At 35.0% G+C, this 18,072-nt stretch overlaps 3 protein-coding genes across 4 annotated transcripts; all 3 read right to left on the bottom strand.

Moving 5' to 3' along the window:
* Window positions 1-33: 33 nt before the first annotated feature.
* Window positions 34-1,812, bottom strand: LOC102619891 (putative H/ACA ribonucleoprotein complex subunit 1-like protein 1). The gene is made up of 4 exons (XM_006479044.3): window positions 1,493-1,812; window positions 1,019-1,167; window positions 812-927; window positions 34-328 (listed from the first exon to the last, which is right to left on the bottom strand). Exons 1-4 carry the CDS (start codon window positions 1,644-1,646, stop codon window positions 154-156), a joined length of 594 nt encoding a protein of 197 aa, XP_006479107.2. The 5' UTR covers window positions 1,647-1,812; the 3' UTR covers window positions 34-153.
* Window positions 1,813-4,051: 2,239 nt separating this feature from the next.
* On the bottom strand, window positions 4,052-6,933 carry LOC102619599 (receptor-like protein 46). The gene has a single exon (XM_015530607.3). The coding sequence runs from the start codon at window positions 6,721-6,723 to the stop codon at window positions 4,261-4,263; it is 2,463 nt and encodes an 820-aa protein (XP_015386093.2). The 5' UTR covers window positions 6,724-6,933; the 3' UTR covers window positions 4,052-4,260.
* A 1,690-nt stretch (window positions 6,934-8,623) lies between these two features.
* Window positions 8,624-16,605, bottom strand: LOC102619111 (hypothetical protein). Of its 2 annotated transcripts, none has more exons than XM_006479041.4 (17): window positions 16,250-16,605; window positions 14,893-15,350; window positions 14,377-14,502; window positions 14,218-14,291; window positions 14,018-14,087; window positions 13,882-13,937; window positions 13,702-13,785; window positions 13,492-13,586; window positions 13,165-13,231; window positions 12,955-13,084; window positions 12,662-12,880; window positions 12,448-12,578; window positions 10,210-10,384; window positions 10,024-10,114; window positions 9,717-9,874; window positions 9,429-9,617; window positions 8,624-9,073 (listed from the first exon to the last, which is right to left on the bottom strand). In XM_006479041.4, the coding sequence occupies exons 2-17, from the start codon at window positions 15,292-15,294 to the stop codon at window positions 9,014-9,016; spliced, it is 2,127 nt and encodes a 708-aa protein (XP_006479104.2). In that variant the 5' UTR covers window positions 15,295-15,350; window positions 16,250-16,605; the 3' UTR covers window positions 8,624-9,013. The 2 variants fall into 2 exon arrangements, with proteins under 2 accessions (XP_006479104.2, XP_006479105.2); XM_006479042.4 differs by having other exon boundaries at window positions 13,702-13,773; window positions 16,250-16,604.
* Window positions 16,606-18,072: the final 1,467 nt, after the last annotated feature.

The raw sequence follows: 18,072 nt of genomic DNA, 5'->3' as shown, positions 1-18,072 counted from the left end.
AGAACTATAAAAACATAAACATGAAACAAGAACTAGTGCAATAGAAAACAGCAGTTCATGTTTAAATCAGAACTCAGTTTTTGATGTGAACACAATGGGGCTTTAGAGAAGAAAAACAAAGGGAGAAAATCACTAGTAGAACTACAGTGTGTTCTAAAACCTTCCTCTGCCCCTAAAGCCACCACCACGACCACCTCTAGGAGGTCCACCTCTGCCCCTAAAGCCACCTCCTCCTCCACCACGACCACGGCCTCCACCTCTACCACCTCCTCTGCCCCTAAAGCCGCCTCCTCCACGGCCGCCTCTTGCACCAGCTTGTGCCTGTCCCCTGCAATAATAATGCATGCCATCATTATTTGATTTATTAAAAAAAAAAAAAAACTGAACGTCACTCAAGGACCATATAGGCAATGACAGCCTAATGCGAAGATGTAATACATCTTGGCGGATCAGGAATAGAACAGAAACTACCTCACTGATCAAAAGCCAACTAACTCGGGCAAGTGCAGGCGGTCAAAGTAATAACCAACTCCTTAGGAATGACTTGCACCACTGAACTGGTGCCAGGTCATCCAAAGGTCTGTTGTTGGTTAATTAAAAGGTTCAATCAATAACCTCATATGCTCCCATGAAGGTGATGTCTCACCCCAGGAGAGAAGGAACTATTCTGCACCACGAATTGAAGGTTCAACTCTAGGAGGAGTTTAGTACCAATGGGACACAGAACATCTTCAACAACATAACAGATTCTTTACTAGGTAAAATGACTCATTGTTTCTAACAGAGTGACGGATAGGGACAGAAAACTCACTTTGGTTGCGGAAGAAATCTAGCAAGAGGCAACAGCTTGCTTGGGTCAATGTAGAACTTATCACCCGGTGAATATGAAGTTGCAACAATACCTTCCATCATTTTGACCGAAAAATACTGCAATGACAGTAGAATAAACCACATCAAAACTTAATCAAAATAGGTAGTACAACAAATTATCAACATGAAAACCAAAATGAATACTCACAGATTCATTAATGGGACCAAAAATTTCATCAACTTTCCCTATCTGGGTCTTGTTTTGCAGATAGATTGGAGCATTAAAGAAAGGTATTTTCTCATTGGTGAGCTTTGTCACAGCATCACCTTCACACGCATGAAGAAACGAAGATATCTCTACAAATAACAAGGAAAATAGTTATAACAAAATAATCAAACACATTATCCAATCATTTTCAAAGCGATTACATTACAAGAAAAAAAATTCATCAGGTTTTTGCTTTTCAAAATAATGAAATTACTTCCAACTCACTGACCAAAATCCAGTCTTTTTATAACCTTTTACTCTTCACCCATCACTTTTTTTTTTTTAATTCTCTTCCGTTGGACAAACTGACAGTATCCCAAACATCCAAACAAGCACAATAAAGCAAACGTTTTCCCTCTATTTTCTCAGCAATCAAACAAGAAAAGACAGCACAAGAAAGAAAGAAACACGAACCAACAACTTCGGCAGGAGGTCCTTCGTCACGGAACCCAAAACCACCTCGACCGCCACCGCCACGACCGCCTCCACCAAAACGGCCGCCGCCCCTTCCACCACGGCCGCCGTCTCTTCCTCCCCTGAAACCGCCTCCTCCTCTCGGGGGTCTCATTTTTTTAATCTGGGTTTGGGTTGATTTTAGGAGAAACGACAAGGGGCTTAGTGTTATTACAAGCGCGCGACTCCGTCTGCGTTAGCTTTAGGGTTTTAGTTTAGGGTTTTGAAGTGGCTCGTTGCCTGCCAAATGACCATACTATCCCATACCCTAATTTCATTTGGATTTTACAAAGAAAGTTACAGGGTGCTAATAGTCCCACTCTTTTACGAGTTGAACTATTGGCACCCCTCTATAACCTCGCAAAACCCTTTTTTTATTGCAAATTACATTAAAGGATAAAATAAATCTAATTATACTATTATATATATTTTTTAATTCTTTACACCCATACAACTACACCAAAATCTTTTACAGTTCTTATTTCCTCACAAACAACTTTTTCTTAAGAAATTTACAAAACTTATTTTTAATTTAAAAAATAAATAATAGTTATTTGAGTCCACTTTAATTCTACCTAATTGATACATGTATTTGATTTTTTTGAGTAAAATATGTATGATTTAATAATTCAAAATTTTATAAAAATAATATTTGTAATTAGAGTTGTTTGGAAGAAACTGAATTATTTTTCTTTTTGAATAAAAAATGAAAAAATGGAAAATGATATTTTGGAAATTAAAGTAGATTTTGATAGAAAAGGGGTTTGAAAAGAAAGTTATAGGGTGTTAATAGTCCCACTCTTTTACAGATTGCATAAACCATTAAAACACTGTGTGTTCGAATTTATTTATTTTTAATAGAATTAAGCTCAAATAGATGAGAATAAGATATTAAAAATGGAACGAAGGAGATTGAAAAATAAAATTTTTGCTTATTTATTTAAAAAAATACTCCAACATATTTGCTTATTTAATATATGTTAATTTTACGTTTTTACATCAATTTATAAATATTTGTAAATATTATTTTCTTAACCAATCTTTGTTCTCTTTATCTTTAAGGTAGATGGTATTTTATTTTTGTTTTCAATTTTTATTGTGTATTTTTTAGATTTATTGATGATTTGGTGTTGAATTTGTTTTTTTTTTTTGATAAACTGGGCCTCAATCAAGAGTTAGAGAACAACATGGTATATTTCTATCATTCTTTGTTTGTTTAAAAGGGCACTAAAGCAATTGAGGACATATTCCTTGATTTGTCCAAAACAAAGGAGATCCCTATGAGTTCTGAGACCTTTGCAAATATGTCAAATCTCAAATGGCTTAAATTTTACATTCCTGAGCGTTGTGATGCTTCAACTATGAGCGTTAGAGTGCATCTTGATTAAGTTTTTAAATATCTTCTTGAGAAATTGAGATATCTCTATTGACATGCGTTGTGGAGAATAACCATGACATACTCGGTAATTGACTTAGAAAATAATTATTTTCTGATTCGTTTTCGATCTGCTGGGGAAGCGGTTGATGCCCTAACTAAAGGCCCTTGGATTATAATGGGGCATTATTTAACAGTCCAGCCATGGTCACCCTCTTTTGATTTCACCAAAACGGTTCTTGACCAAGTCACTGTATGGATTCGCTTACCTGGCCTTGCGGTCCATCTCTACAACCAGAAAGTTCTACAAAAACTTGGTCAGATGGTGAGTACGGTGATCAAAACAGACTCGAACACTGCTTCTTCTACTCGTGGAAGGTTTGCTCGCCTTACAGTAAGTGTTTCCCTAGACAAGCCTTTAGTTTCACATAGTCATTTTATGTATGTGATAAGTTGAGTTTTAATTGTGCGTTTCTTCAAACTGTCTATTTTGTTAAGAATAAAATTTATGCTGAAAAGGAATTTAATGGTACGGATGCGTTGACTGGATTACTAACACTGCAATCCATATTGTTTTAACCATTAGTTAGAAAAACCAGTGGTCTCAAGATTTTGACAAATAGACCCATATTATTTCAATTTTTTTACATTTGGGTCTATGGACTTAATTTGACCATTAAACTGAGTAATAAGGAACAGTGTAATCTCATGCCAAAGTTCTGAAACATATGAAAAAATCAATACACGTTAGCAATTTTTTTTTTCCTTGGTCACATGATATCTTTTTAATTTATTGTAAGCATTTAAATATGTAATAAAAGCATATTAATTACACCTCCTTTTTTGTATGTATGCACGCACACCATACTTTTATAATTAATTTACCAAACATGTATAAAAAAATTATTTCATAAATGATTGTCTCATAATCCAAATTTATTAAACATTTTATGAAATATTTTGTAAAATTTAGTATTTCAAAATTTAATCTAAAATTAATTATTTCCAAATGTTAATTTTTATTTTTTAGCATTACATTACGAAAGATATTTGACATCCATTGATATATGCATTAAATATTTGTTAGTCTGAAAAATGCAGTTTCAAGAAGCATACAATTTTTCATCATAACTAATTTTGGATCATGCAATTAACTCATGAAATTTATTATATGCTTTAATTGAAAAACGATAAAACTCCTTAGAAAATTGCAAATATTTAATCCCAACATGTGATTAGGCGTTAAGCTCGCATCTTCACATGACAAGATTGCTTTGCATTGCAAGTTTACACAATTTTCCTGCTCAGTATAATTAGACCATACGGACGTGCACATTGATTAATCTCTTTAGGTCTAGGCTCCATGATCCCGGAACTTCTTGCTTCTTGATGACTTAGCCCGCGAAACTGAAGATTTTGGTACAGAATTGAAGTAACCAATCACATACATAACTGCAGTTGCAGATAAGAAGCCAACAGGGTACCCTATGGCTGTGGCTTTCCATGAAAACATTCCTGTTTCTTCTTTCTCCATCTCCTCTGGCACTGAATCAGGTGGTGGTTGCACATCTTCAGGACAAACAACCTGGATTTGCATCCCACACAGGCCACTGTTGTTTGCATATATGACTGGATCAATCTGCCTGTCCATTTGAGGGCTCTCAGGAATTCGACCCGAGAGCTTGTTGTTGCTCAGGTATAATGAGGTCAGTTGTTGGAGCTTGGCAAACGTTTGTGGAATTTTTCCAGACAGGCTATTGTGTGACAAATCCAGGGTCTCTAAAATCTCCAGGTTGCCGAAAGTTGAGGGAATGTTGCCCTGGAGTTGATTGTAAGACAGGTTAAGTGACTTCAGGCCTTTGAGACTGCCTAGAGATGATGGAATTTCACCAGATAACTGGTTGTTTGACAAGTCCATGAGAGAATAGATTGCCAGGCTTTTGCTGGAGAGTCCTCGTTTGGAATTCTTCCAGTTGACTATCAAATCTTGGATTTCAACCGGAAAGCTGAAAATTTCAGGCAGTGTTGGTAAGATACTAGGAGTATCAATCATTCCTTGAAGGTTTCCGAAGCTTGATGGGATTTTTCCTAGAAGGTTGTTGTTGGAGAGATCCAGGATTTGTAGACTAGTGAGATTTGACAGGCCATCGGTGATTGATCCTTCGAGGGCAGTGTTTCGGAGATTAAGTACTTGAAGAGAAGACAACTGAGAGAGAAATGCTGGAAACTCACCGGTAAGATTGTTGTCATGAAGGTCAAGGTGTTGAAGCAGGCTCAGGTTACTTAGATTTTGAGGCAATTGCCCAGAGAACTTGTTTTCGCTTAGTGAGAGCATAAGTATGGTTACTCCAAAAGATGAAGGAACCTCACCTGAGAATCTATTAGAAGATATATCAACATGTCCCACCAATGAATCTGAACCAAAAGCTGGAAACTCACCAGAAAAGCTGTTATTTGATAAGTCGAGCACCAACAATCGATAAATATTGGATATAGATTTTGGCACATGCCCAGAAAAGTTGTTACTGGACAGCATAAGTACCATAACTGAAGTGCTTTGACCAATGGTTTCAGGCAATTCACCAGAAAAGTTGTTTCTTGAGAGAACAAGGACTGATAAATTTCGAGATTCAAACAAAGGGGGAGGCAGAGAACCTGTCAACATGTTGTCTGATAATATAACTGTTCCAAGATTTAGTTCTGATAGCCACTGTGGGTAAGTTCCTTCGAGCTCATTCTCACTCAAGTCCAAGAATGTAAGCTCTGTTTGAGTGGAAAGCCAGAGAGGAATTGACCCTCTAACGCTGCAGGATCTCAATGATAATTCAGTCAACATACATTTGGGAACAATGCTGACATTGTCGTTCCATTTAAGTTTATTTCCTCCCAGATACAAGCTCTTCATACCCTGCAGATCAAATAACCAAGTTGAAATCTCACCAGAGAGAACATTACTATCCAATCTGAGTGTTACCAATTTGGTCATGTTTCGAATTGACTGTGGAATTGCACCAGTCAAAGCATTATTGCTTAAGGCCAGAATTGTGATGTTCGCCAAGGTCCCTATATCCTCTGGAATCTCCCCAGATAGCGAATTCCTTTGCAGGTCCAATGTTTCAAGCTTCCGCAGTTGCAGCAATGACAATGGTATTCCTCCAGAGAATTTGTTCTGGCGAAGTGACAACTTGTGCAAATTTGTGAGGTTTCCGATCTCGGCAGGAATCTGTCCTTGGATCAAATTATCATCGAGGATCAACTGCTTCAAGTTCTTAAGGCCTGCAACCCTGCTACTTAATTTCCCCTCAATGGCATTAGCACTGAGATCAAGAAACTCTAGATATCTCAAATTGAATAACTGACTTGGAATGGAACCATTGAGGTTGTTATCCTTCAAGTCAAGATATGTAAGTCTGGTTAAATTCGCAAAACCAGTTCCGGGAACTTCACCTTGCATTGAATTGTAGGAGAGGTCAAGCGTCATGAGGCTTCTTATTCGAAAAATTGGCGCCAAAACAACTGAAGTTACGATGGAATCCAATGGAAAAAGATTGTTAAGATCAAGGCCAGTCACCTCTTGTGATGGTCCACGAGAACGGCATCTCACCATTTCCCATCGGCAGCAATCCGAACTTGAATTCCATGTTTCCAATCCTCCAAGCATCGCATCTGCAGAACTATTATCTGCTAAGTCTCCAAGTACCAGACTTTTGAACTCCAGCAGGGCTGCTTTCTGATCTTCGGGGCAACAAAGACAAGTGCTATTCAAAATACTGAAACTCAAGAGTAGTGTTGCAAGAAGTAAGCTCAAGTTGGCCATGTTCTCAGAGTTCTGAGAGCTTCACCCTTAGGCAACTTCAATGGGGTTAAGTTGATTAGAGTTGTTTATTGAAGGATAAAAATACATTAGAAGTCAACATGTGAATAAGCTTAGACGAATTTAAAATGTTGGTGGGAAAGATCAGGGAAGCTGCATTTGTTTTTTCATATTATTAGGCGATCTGACTCTTACCATTTTAGTATTATGAGATTGTTGATTGCAAGCATCCTTAAACTTTAAAAAAAGAATACCATCCTTATCTCGTAAAGACTTTTGGCGTTATGTTTTCTTAGAGCTGATAATGAGTTCTCTTGTTATTGTTGATTTTTTCAAGTTTAACAATAAAGAAATCATATGTAAGGTTTTATCATAGGACAAGCCCTGCTAATGACACCGACGTGCACTACTAATGATGCTTATTGACTCATTTTTTTACTGCTTTAAGTCAATAAATCGCCTCAAAATAATAAATTATTGTAGATAAAGAATGGTCCAGAAAAGTTCAGAGAAAGTGAAATCGTCTTTGTTCTGTGCAGCAACCATTGTTGAATTTTGAAAACGACACGAACTTGCATTTGATCGAAATCTTTTGATGGGTCAAGTGGCAAGTCTATTTCCACATAAAAATATTTCAAAAAGGTTCACCATATGTTACGTTAAATGTAGCATACACGCACTCACAGCAACAGTAACAAACCCCACCATTAGTGCGTGTATGTTACGTTTAACGTAACATAGCACTGGACTTTGAAAAAAGGATAGTCATGGTAGAAGTGATTGCTACGAGATGCTAACTAACACGCAATATTCTATAATAGAAAACAAGACTTGACTTGCAAAGTTGCAACTTTTTTTTTACTGCAGAGTTTTACATTTAAAATTGAAAATCAACGGTTAATTATGCGTGTAGGTTTTTCAGGAATTCATCATATGAAGTGACATCATACTTGGAAAAACCTGAACAAGTACTCGTTCATTGTTACTGAACCACTTACCCAGTTGTCCAAACCTGAAGTTGTTAATTTGTTAATCCCGAATTCGGTCATTCAAAATGTAAATTTTATTTTAACTTGTTTGAATCACTCTTGTTCTACTCTTATTCCTAAAAATATTAATAATTGTATTTTAGTAGCTATCAACTTTTGATCCTTTATCTTAACTATATTCTTGAGATAACCGCGAGAAGGGCATCTTAGCATTTCCATATTGACAGCAATCCGAAAGTAAACTCCATGTTTCCAAGTTCCAATCCTTCAAGCAAAATGTCTGCAGAACTGTTATCAGCTGAGTCTCCAAGTACCAGAATTTTGAACTCCAGCCCGAACTCCAGCGGTGTTGCCCTTTTGTTTTATCATCGGGGCAAAAAAGACAAGTGCTAATCAAAATTCAAAATACCAGTAGAGTTCCAAGGAGTTAGCTCAAGTTGGCCACGTTTTCAGAGTTCTTAGAGCTCCACCTTTGAGCCTTGGGCAGCTTCATTGGTTAAGTTGATTAGAGGTGTTGATTGAATAAGCTTCGAAGAATTATTATGCTGGTGGGAAGGAGTAATGATGAGTGAAATGGTCCAGGGGCAAAAGAATTCTTACTCGAACTAAACAAACCAGATTCTATGGCGGAAGCATCATGATGAGTGAAACAACACTTGGTGACAAGAGTTAGGTAACAAAGAGTTACTTGTTCATTGTGAATCAAGCTGTTGCACTGTTTGCCAAGACCTGAAACTTAGAGCTGCTGTTAACATTCGATAAGGTTTACAACTTTAAGAGGGTCACTAACAGCTGGCAACACTGAAACCAAAGACAAAATGAACACAAAAATATTAACTCAAAATGGGTGCATACGAGCATACAACTTCGGTTTTATGGGGAAGGGGATCGATGAAACTCTGCAATAAAGAAAATGATGAGAAGCAACGGGTGCAAACTATACTACAATTTACTTATTCTACATTTGTGATAATTTAAGGCACAACAACAATTCCGAAGCATAACTTGGCTTCAATAGCCAGGAAACTATTGCATATGTATATTTTCAAACAAACTGATGCCCACTAGCTCATGCTGGCTCAGGACACGTGCTTTTCAACTGTCAATTCTGTTAATTCTTTTTCTTTTTAATATTTTTCTTTCCTTTTTACATTGAAATACTAGGATTCTGTAAGAGAATCCTATATTTTCTTTTAACCTCCTGCAGCAGAAAGCTACCCACCCACTCTCGCAATGAAACTACCCACTCAGCTTTCAAAATTTGAACTTCCACTTTTGGGGATACAACAGAATACACGCCAATATTAGCAAACTGTCCGCCCATAACAAATTGATGCAATATAGAGATTTTTTGACCATTTTTCCTGCAAAAGGCAAATATTAAAGTAAATTAGCAAATGAATATTTGCTATTAGGAAGGGAGAGAGGATACACAAACGATATAACAACTGTAACATTTATTTTCGTTTTGTAAAAAATGCTATAGGCACTAGAATCTGCAGGTATTGAGTTCCATACCCTCCAGAATAACACCCAAAGTGCTAGCAGAAATCAAGAAAAAACCCAAGAGCTTGTAACATGCAAGTTTAAATATGACACCTGATTGGACAATGCTAAAAAACCGTATATTTTTTTACGCCAAGAAGAGCAGCTTAAAAGGATATTTAGACTTTAACCAATATGCCTGAGGAATGGGGTGGAAAAAACAAAATTACCCACCTTTACATGAGTGCTTGGGAAGGCAGAAGTACGCAGAGTTTCTTGCGTTTCATCCACCATTTTGCGTCTTGGGACGCTAAGTATAAAGGCTGCTTGATCAGCAGTAGCAGCCATGGATGTTATCCTATAACCACTCTCCCATCTCCGATGTATTCCTTCACTAGGGTACAAAAAATCCAGCTCTACCACCTTGTATTAGAAAATGAAATAGAAGAGGGAAGTTCAGCAATTTAGTCATGGGGTTGCGACAGAACTTACACACACTTTAGCTAATTACCGGAAATTTACCTGTTCAGAATATCCAGAGTTCCTGGACATTACCACACCCCAGCGATTGCCAGCAGTTGTCATGGATGTGACATGAAAACCTTCTTTCCACTTCTTATTTATCCACTTAAAAGGAAATGATTCACTCACTTTGTAGGACTGTTGGGTGTAGGGAGTTCCTAAAGATTACAGAAAATTCATGATCAAATTTGGGATTGCATATGCTCTCTCAATAATTTAATCGCACCAAATATTAGCTTAGCAAAATATTTATCATAATAGTAGCACGAAACTAGTAATATTCATGAGCAACTTTGGGATTGCCAACCTTTGGACATAACAACCAAAGAACTCCCATTAGTTGAACCAGCTATTGAGCTGATATAATAATTCTTTTCCCATTGTTCCATAATCCAATCCTGATAACAAACAATAACAGAAGCAGTCAATATTTCAAGTAGAAAATATAGGCCTTGCAGAACGTTATAGAAAATTAATGGTTTTGAATAACAACCTTGTGCAGGAAGATGGCTGACAATTCATAAACCTGGTGGGTGAAACCCGTTCCAGCATCCATGATTAAAGCCCAGAGATTGGATGCAGAGGCTACACAGCTGATATATAACCCATCTTCATTACCTTTGTCTACATGCTGACGCAGCCTTGCATCTGAAACATTGTAGTGATATCTACATGTCCAAAAAGAAGGTTTATTTAATGCTAGGCAGAAGCAAGAAACTAAGATCACATCAAATTTGTCGCACGAAAATTATAACATGATACCAAAGATCATTATTAGATGCATGCTATGTCATCCCAGTCCACGTTAAGTTTTCAAGCTGATGTCACTCCCATATAATGCACATATGACCAATCAACCTCAGAAAGATCCGTGTTCTATTTCAAGAGTTTACAAATTATAACTTAATTAAAATTCATTTTAAAAGTTAAAAGCCTTTTATAATTAAATAAAAATTTCCCCAGTCAATGTAAGACCCACTGTGTCTTTCTGTTTTACAGATGGGGGAAAAAAAATATATATATATATATATATATATATATATATATATATGTATGTATGTATGTATGTATAGCCAGACATACAATTTGAGACATTATATGCTATTGCAGTTGTGTTCAAGTTCTCAAACAAGTGCTACTGAAGGTTTATAACTGCAAATTACCCCTTCTATGTATTGCTATGTTCAAATTTACATTGTTATTACCTCAAACCATTCCAGTACATACTAACAAGAACACACTAAAAGCTTAGCTACATGCCAACAAAAGTTCATGATTACGTCAAGAAAGATGAAGGAGTATCACTAGTGGGTTGGGCCTTAAAGTAGTTACACTCAGCAAACATTTAAAGACACAACTGATACTTTCTAACAATAATTTAGCAAATACTTTCCCCATTTAAAGAAACGTGATTTGAATAGTCGTCAGTCATAACTTGACTTATGCTTCTATATGAAATTTTTTGCACAAGGGACAAGACAAATGTCATGGCATCTCAAAAGCAATTACTGTGAGCAAGGAAAATAAATGAAACAAATACTTCCAGAATCAGAATTAAATTTCTATTTAAGTGGTCTTTATTTGTGGATACATAGTAAAATAGGCTGGCCTCACTAATTATTATGATATCTCATGTGTAACTTTCTCGATCAGATTACTATCTTTGGATCTTAAGACAGCAAGCAACCAACAAAAGAAATGAGAGGCTTATCAATGTAGGAATACTAAATGCAAGATCTTCACTGTCACTAAGCTAACACAAAGAGTAATACACCGGTAGCATTAAGTATTGACCACTAAATCTAGTCAAAACAGGAAAATGTCCACGAATAAGGGAAATAATGAAGTGATGTAATCTATGGAAAATTAAATTGGATCCACTGAATCCAAACATGATCTTTGAACCAGAAAATTGGAATGGCAGAAACAAACATTTTATTTAATGATATCGATAAGAAACTCCAGACAAGAGAAAATAATTAGATAATTGAAAAGGAACAATATAAAATATACTGTAACTAGGAAATTTCTACCAATGAAAGCATTCTTTAAAGAAGAGAATAAATTTAAATAAGGAAAAAAAAAAAGAAGAAAGAAACCAGTATTGAAAGAAACAGGCGTACAATTAATTCTTCATCGTTAAATAGCACTGCAGATACCATATTAAGTGGCAAAAGAATAACATCACCATCCATTTATGTATTTACTAAATCAAATCATTGATCAATTCATGAAAATATTACTCCAAAGGTAAATGCCTACGTAACTTGAGCCAATCATATAAAATTCACTCTGAATATCAAAAATGGTCATGACTTTCAGTTTTCTTCAGGAGCACAAAATAGTTGTTGAAATTACTAGAGAACAATTTTAAATGGAAAATGAAAACAACATAACACTTAAAATTCATAACCACTCTAATTATTGCTTCAGTTCTGAACAGAGCCTGAACACAGAAACCATTCTCAAACCTGCAAGAGCTTAACATCTTGGACACAAAATGCACATAAAACACTGCTTGCAAATTCTTCAATTCAGAATTTATGACTGGCAAATTGATTGGAAAAAACTTGGTCACTCACATCCATTGTGAACAATATCACAATTAGACATTCATATGTTTAATGCTCCACAAACTGAGATAACAAAAAGATAAATTACGAGAGAACCCATTACACAACCAGAAGGAGAAAAGCGACATATCAAAATTAAACAAAACCATGCAATGTACCTCTGCTTCATGGGACGACGTGCATTGTAAACTGATATCCACTGGGTAGCAGGACTACCTAATCGAACTTTTTTCTTAGGTTGCTCATCCTCTTCCAAATTTATTAACAATCTTCCACGCTTTTGCCCAACCTGTTCACGCCAAAAAAAATAAAAAATGTTAGGAAGTCATAAATTCTAAAAAACTTAAGGTTGGCTTGAAGAATCACAATCACCTTAAGAGCTCCATCAATTCTGATTGGTCTTAATGATGTGCATGGTTCAATCAGGCTATCAAAGAAAGATATAAGCTTCGCATAATTAGGTTCCTCATCAAACTTCATATTTGTAACAGCTTCAAGAAACTGTTTGAATGGCGCAGGGCAAAAGCAACACATTAACTCTGGAGAAGTGGCCATCTTCTTCTTACAAACAAGAAAACTTTTGTTGTCTCCCTGTGATGATCAAACAAATAAAATAGTTACTAAAAGCTTGGGATTCACAAATAAAAAGCAACAAACAAACTCACCTGATACCCCTGCCATGGTAGTCTCCCTTTTATAAGAAATATCAATGTGTATGCCAAAGACTCAAGATCATCCCTTCGACTTCCAGTTCGACCTAAATGAGCATGTACACTTGCATATCTTATTGTTCCCCTGCCAAAAGAGGTATTTCAAACAATATGGATTAAGCTATATTATGAAAATATTGAAAACAACTAAAATATCCAACTCACCTGAACACATCAGGCCGTTGATCATACTCGACATGCTGACCAGATGATGCATCTTTCCACCTAGACGCTGAAAAATAAATGTAAGAAATACATTAATCTAAGAGAGAGCATTTCCACATTAATTTAAGAGAAAGAGCATTTCCTCTACGTGGCTAAAGCATATCACAGAAAAGAAAACCCGCAAGTGGAAATCTTTAGGGGAGGGGGGGAAGGATTGAAGTGGAACTTAGGGAAGGATTGAAACGGAACATCTGTAATTTGCTAACGGTTAACTTCAGGGAAAACATACAATAAGAGAGATGAAAAGCGTCAAGAAGAATGACATACCTAGACCAAGATCAATAAGATATAGCTTCTTCTCATCAGCTGTTCCAGGCTGACCAAGTAAAAAATTCTCTGGCTTCACATCTCCGTGAACAAACCTAGTTAGAGAAAGAACAGCATTGTAAAGAACAACTAGTTGTGAATATGTCAGAATTATAACCGCAGGAAGTATGTATTCACAAAAGTGAATGAATGATTTATCAAATAGCTTACCCTTTCAAGTGAAGCTTTTCAAGAATTGATATTGCCTCCACTGCAATGCAGGCCGCCATATTTGGTGACATCCTGTCACAGATACTATAAAATTCAATAGGCAAAAAACTGACAAGCATCCATGCATTTGAGCATGAACGTTGTGTACAGAGAGAGAGAGCCCAAGTTTCTATATCTTACGATTGTCCTAATGAATTCCAAACATCCCAAAGACTAGGACCAAGCATGTCCATGACCTGAAACATTTATTAAGTTGATTTCAGGAGATAAGTACACATGGAAATATAATTATGAGGAGCTCCAACTAAAACATTACCAGAATATAAAAATCTCCTTGACGACCCTTGTAATGTACCCCAGGAATTCCATAACATCCATTCAACGTACTTCAATTTCCAAAAAAGGAGTGGAAAAAAAAAAGGCAAAAGTGAGTGGAATAAATAATAAAGTCAAGAAATTTTAAAACACTTGGACAAAGAGAAATATGCAAATTTGGACATAAAAGAGTCTACTCACTTGTAAACTTGCCACTCATAAGGAGGGCCATAATTGCAACCTTTACTATTTCGGTGTTCAAATTTCAAGGCAACCTGTAAGAAAAGTATTGTGAGCATCATATTTAAAAGTGTTGGCTTATCATATCAGTAGGAATAAGCAAGAAGTATTCAGTCAGACCTCAATTGCATCCGGTCCGATTCTATCACTGCCACCATGTGCCCTTCTGCCAACATAAACTTGGCCAAAACCACCCTTACCTAACTTTCTTTCGATCTTATATACAGGAGAATTTCCCACTTGTACCTGCACCCAGCATAGAAACATGTTTCCATTACCCCTACCATAAGATTCCCAAGAGTGAAAAACTGGACAATATAACGCATCTTAACTGTAACTAATCGAATTAGAGGTGATTTCAAATTTAGCCATTAGCTCATGTGGCATGACAAATTCAATGTCATTTTTGAACAGCGAACATAAATATACCCAAGATAGACACTCCGTGTCAGCAAACTAGTATGGTCAAATCTTAAATCATAGATTTAGCTTTTCTAAAAAACCAAAAACAATTAAAGATCATAATAGAAGTCAAAACGGCTTTCCTAGTTACTATAAAAGGAGAATCGATACAACTAATCGGTTACTCCATTATATAAACAGCCCCAAAAAGAGTAATAAGCAAATGCATGATACCCTCTCGGGAACAGGAGTTGCACTTGCTTCTTCCTCAACGCCCAATATTTTGTCTGCACTCCCACCCTCCATTGCAATATCTTTATCTGCTACAACCTCTAGCGGATTGTAAACAGGTTCAGCAGCCACCAAAGCAGCAGCCTCAGGAAGAACCTCACAAGGTTCTGGATCTAAATCGATCAACCTGATGCCCCGGCCTCTACCGGCAGCAGTTGGCCTTGCGGGTATTCCTGGTTTGGCTACAGCTGTGGCATTACCCCTTCCTCTACCACCACCAACTCTCCTTCTAGTCCTGTTTTGAGCAGGCAGTAACCAATTTTCAGTTTGATCAACTGGTTGTGGAGGAGGCTGAAGATCATCAAGGCGTTTCGATCTGCGGGCTCCACTTCTCAACTCTGGCATCGTCACCCCATGCAAATCACGTACCACTTACTTCCCCATATATCCCTTTGAATATTCTACAATCAAATAACGAACTTTTATCAACAAAGAAAACAAATTCATCTGATGAGTACAAAAATAAATATATTACAGAAAAAATGCAAAACAATCAAAACTGATCGGTGAAACATACAAATGTAGATAAACTAGGTTCATCAAGACTTTCAAATCATAAAAGTATGTCACTGGCACAAAACTGATTGTCATTCATAGAAAATCATTTAAATCAAACTTCCACCACATCAACATGCCTATAATCACATCATTCAACATATTTCATCCTTACATTGTAACTGACACAGTCAGCATATATAAAGTTCAAAAAAGGGCTCACAAGATTCACTCATTTGCTATTGAATACCAAAATTGCATACTCAAAAAGCAGTGCACATGAGAAATCACATATATTTAGCAAAATATACTTAAAAGTTGGACCATTTTTGACAAAAACCCAGTAGTTAAAAAGTGAATGTAGCAAATAATATACAATAATCCATGCAATTGCACATTCCATTTGTGAAAGATCACTTTATTCCTCCTCCCAAAATGAAAACTTTAACCAAAAATATACATTTACAAATATCTATAATTGCACACACACAACCATACACTGATATATAAACAGATACACAAGCTCCAACATGAAAATAAACAATCAATCAACAAAACTATCAATCATCTCCAAAACCAAACAAACAAACGGAAAAAAAAAGGTAAAAATCTCAAACTTAAGAAAATTTCACAACCCATCTCAGATTATTCATCAGTGATAAACAAAAAATGTATAATCCGATCATCAAACAACAGCATAAAAAATAAGGAAAAAAAAAAAGATCATCAAACTAACAAACTTGAAAGTACAATCACAACAAAACAAACACAGATAGAAAAGTTTTTTTAAAAATAAAAAACGCACTCGCAGATCGATCCCCAGATACGATCAAACAAACAGAACCGATCTAATCGCTCTTCACTCGACGCATTCCTAAAACAAACAAAACTGAAACAAAATTTTTTAAAAAAAAAATAGTCTTTTTTTTTTTCTTCTCTCTATTTCCTTTGCCTGAACTAGATATCAATATATGTTCAACAGAGAAGGAAGAAGGGAAAAAGATGATTTTTATAAGATGTTTGTGATGGGTTTGTGTTAATGTGAGATGGGTCTAAAATGAAATGTGTCAATGTGTTGTTGTGTTGTGTTGTGTAATGGCTATGGTGATTATGAAGGTGGAGGGTGGTGCTGTTGTTTTGTTTACATGTGGATGTGTCCATTTCTCTCTCTTTTAAAGTTAAAATTTGAAAAAAAAATATATATATTAGGTTTTTAAAAACTAAAGAAAACCAATGGATTGGTTTTCTTTTGAAATAAAAATTAGTAGTATTTTTATTTTATTTTTTCTATGTGTGAATTTCAATGCTTTTGAAGTGTAGATGAGAATTGAGATGGATGATGATGATAAATCATGATGATGATGATGGTTCGTAGGGTGCTTTTGTTTTGGTTGGTTCAGTTTGGTGTTGTTTTTATTTTATATATATATATATATATACACACACACACACAAACACAAGTGAACACGAGACATGCAAATGTGGCCTTGTATTAACCAAAAGAACCTCATTTTTTTAATTTTCTACTTTTTACTTGCAAGAAGGACCTAGCAACTTATTTTATGGGAGTTTGTCGTTTTCCTCCTCACCAAAATTTACTATTTATATTTTTATTATTTTCACAATCTCTAAAACTCCCTAACACCAAAAAAAATTAACAAAAAAGAGGGATATATACATTATTTACTTAATAATTTATTTTAAGAATATAAAATTTATATCTATTATAAAAAATTAAAATAATAAAAAATACAAAAAAAGTATTTTATTGTTAACGTTTATTCATATTAAAATATATATTTCTTTTTTTAATACTTAAGTTTTTTATTTTAACTCATATTTATTATGATTCATTTAATTTATAATAAATATTTAAAATGTATTTAAAAATAAGTGTAATGCATAATACTATCAAATTACATTAATACTATCAAATCATGCTCTAAGGAGTTATTGAATATTATTTACCCAGTAAAGGAATAAATGATATTTATTGAATTCAATATGAGAAAAATTGACAATCTCATATACCTTATCATAAAGTGTATAGCTACATATAACATCAAACTATTATCATCATCGTATGTGTGAAATGGTATATTGGTTCTAATTTCAATTTATGATGTAATAAATTAAAGTTTCACATTTTAAGTCATTTTATTACATCATCAATGTTAATAATTTTACGTTTCATGATAATATTTTGGCTTTTATAAACCATTTATACAATTATTTCAATATCATAATTCTTCAAAAAAAAATTATCATAACAAATCATCTTTATTATATTTAGAAAATTATCAAGTATATACCCTTAATTGTCTTGTTATAAAAAATAATGCAATACTTTATATTATTCATCTACCTTGAATTAACAATCTATATCAGTCATCCATCAAATAGTTAGTTTTCATTAGGAAATTAACAAAATTATAGCAAATTGATCATTTTGCCTCTTGAAACTCATTTAACACAAAAAGACAAAGAGAAATTATCATCCACATATCTACGTTTATCATGTTATTAAAAATACTACAAAAGTTTGAATTTATTTGGTTTTTTATCCTGAGTTTATGAGTTTATGATTTGTACCAACAATCAACCAGAATGTTAACACCGTTAGAGTAT

The sequence above is a fragment of the Citrus sinensis genome, chromosome 3, assembly GCF_022201045.2.
Source record: "Citrus sinensis cultivar Valencia sweet orange chromosome 3, DVS_A1.0, whole genome shotgun sequence".
Taxonomy (NCBI): Eukaryota; Viridiplantae; Streptophyta; class Magnoliopsida; order Sapindales; family Rutaceae; genus Citrus; species Citrus sinensis.
Note: the sequence above shows the minus strand (reverse complement) of the source record. Positions and strands in the feature narration are given on the sequence as shown.

Excerpts from the sequence above, each read along its gene's own strand:
- LOC102619891 (XM_006479044.3), bottom strand. The coding sequence starts at position 1,646 with ATGAGACCCCCGAGAGGAGGAGGCGGTTTCAGGGGAGGAAGAGACGGC. Across the intron at positions 1,168-1,492 it reads ACCTCCTGCCGAAGTTGTTG|AGATATCTTCGTTTCTTCAT; the intron begins GTTCGTGTTTCT and ends TGTTATTTGTAG. Across the intron at positions 329-811 it reads AGATTTCTTCCGCAACCAAA|GGGACAGGCACAAGCTGGTG; the intron begins GTGAGTTTTCTG and ends TTATTATTGCAG.
- LOC102619599 (XM_015530607.3), bottom strand. The coding sequence starts at position 6,723 with ATGGCCAACTTGAGCTTACTTCTTGCAACACTACTCTTGAGTTTCAGT.
- LOC102619111 (XM_006479041.4), bottom strand. The coding sequence starts at position 15,294 with ATGCCAGAGTTGAGAAGTGGAGCCCGCAGATCGAAACGCCTTGATGAT. Across the intron at positions 14,088-14,217 it reads TATGAGTGGCAAGTTTACAA|TACGTTGAATGGATGTTATG; the intron begins GTGAGTAGACTC and ends TGGAAATTGAAG. Across the intron at positions 10,115-10,209 it reads CAGCCATCTTCCTGCACAAG|GATTGGATTATGGAACAATG; the intron begins GTTGTTATTCAA and ends GTTTGTTATCAG.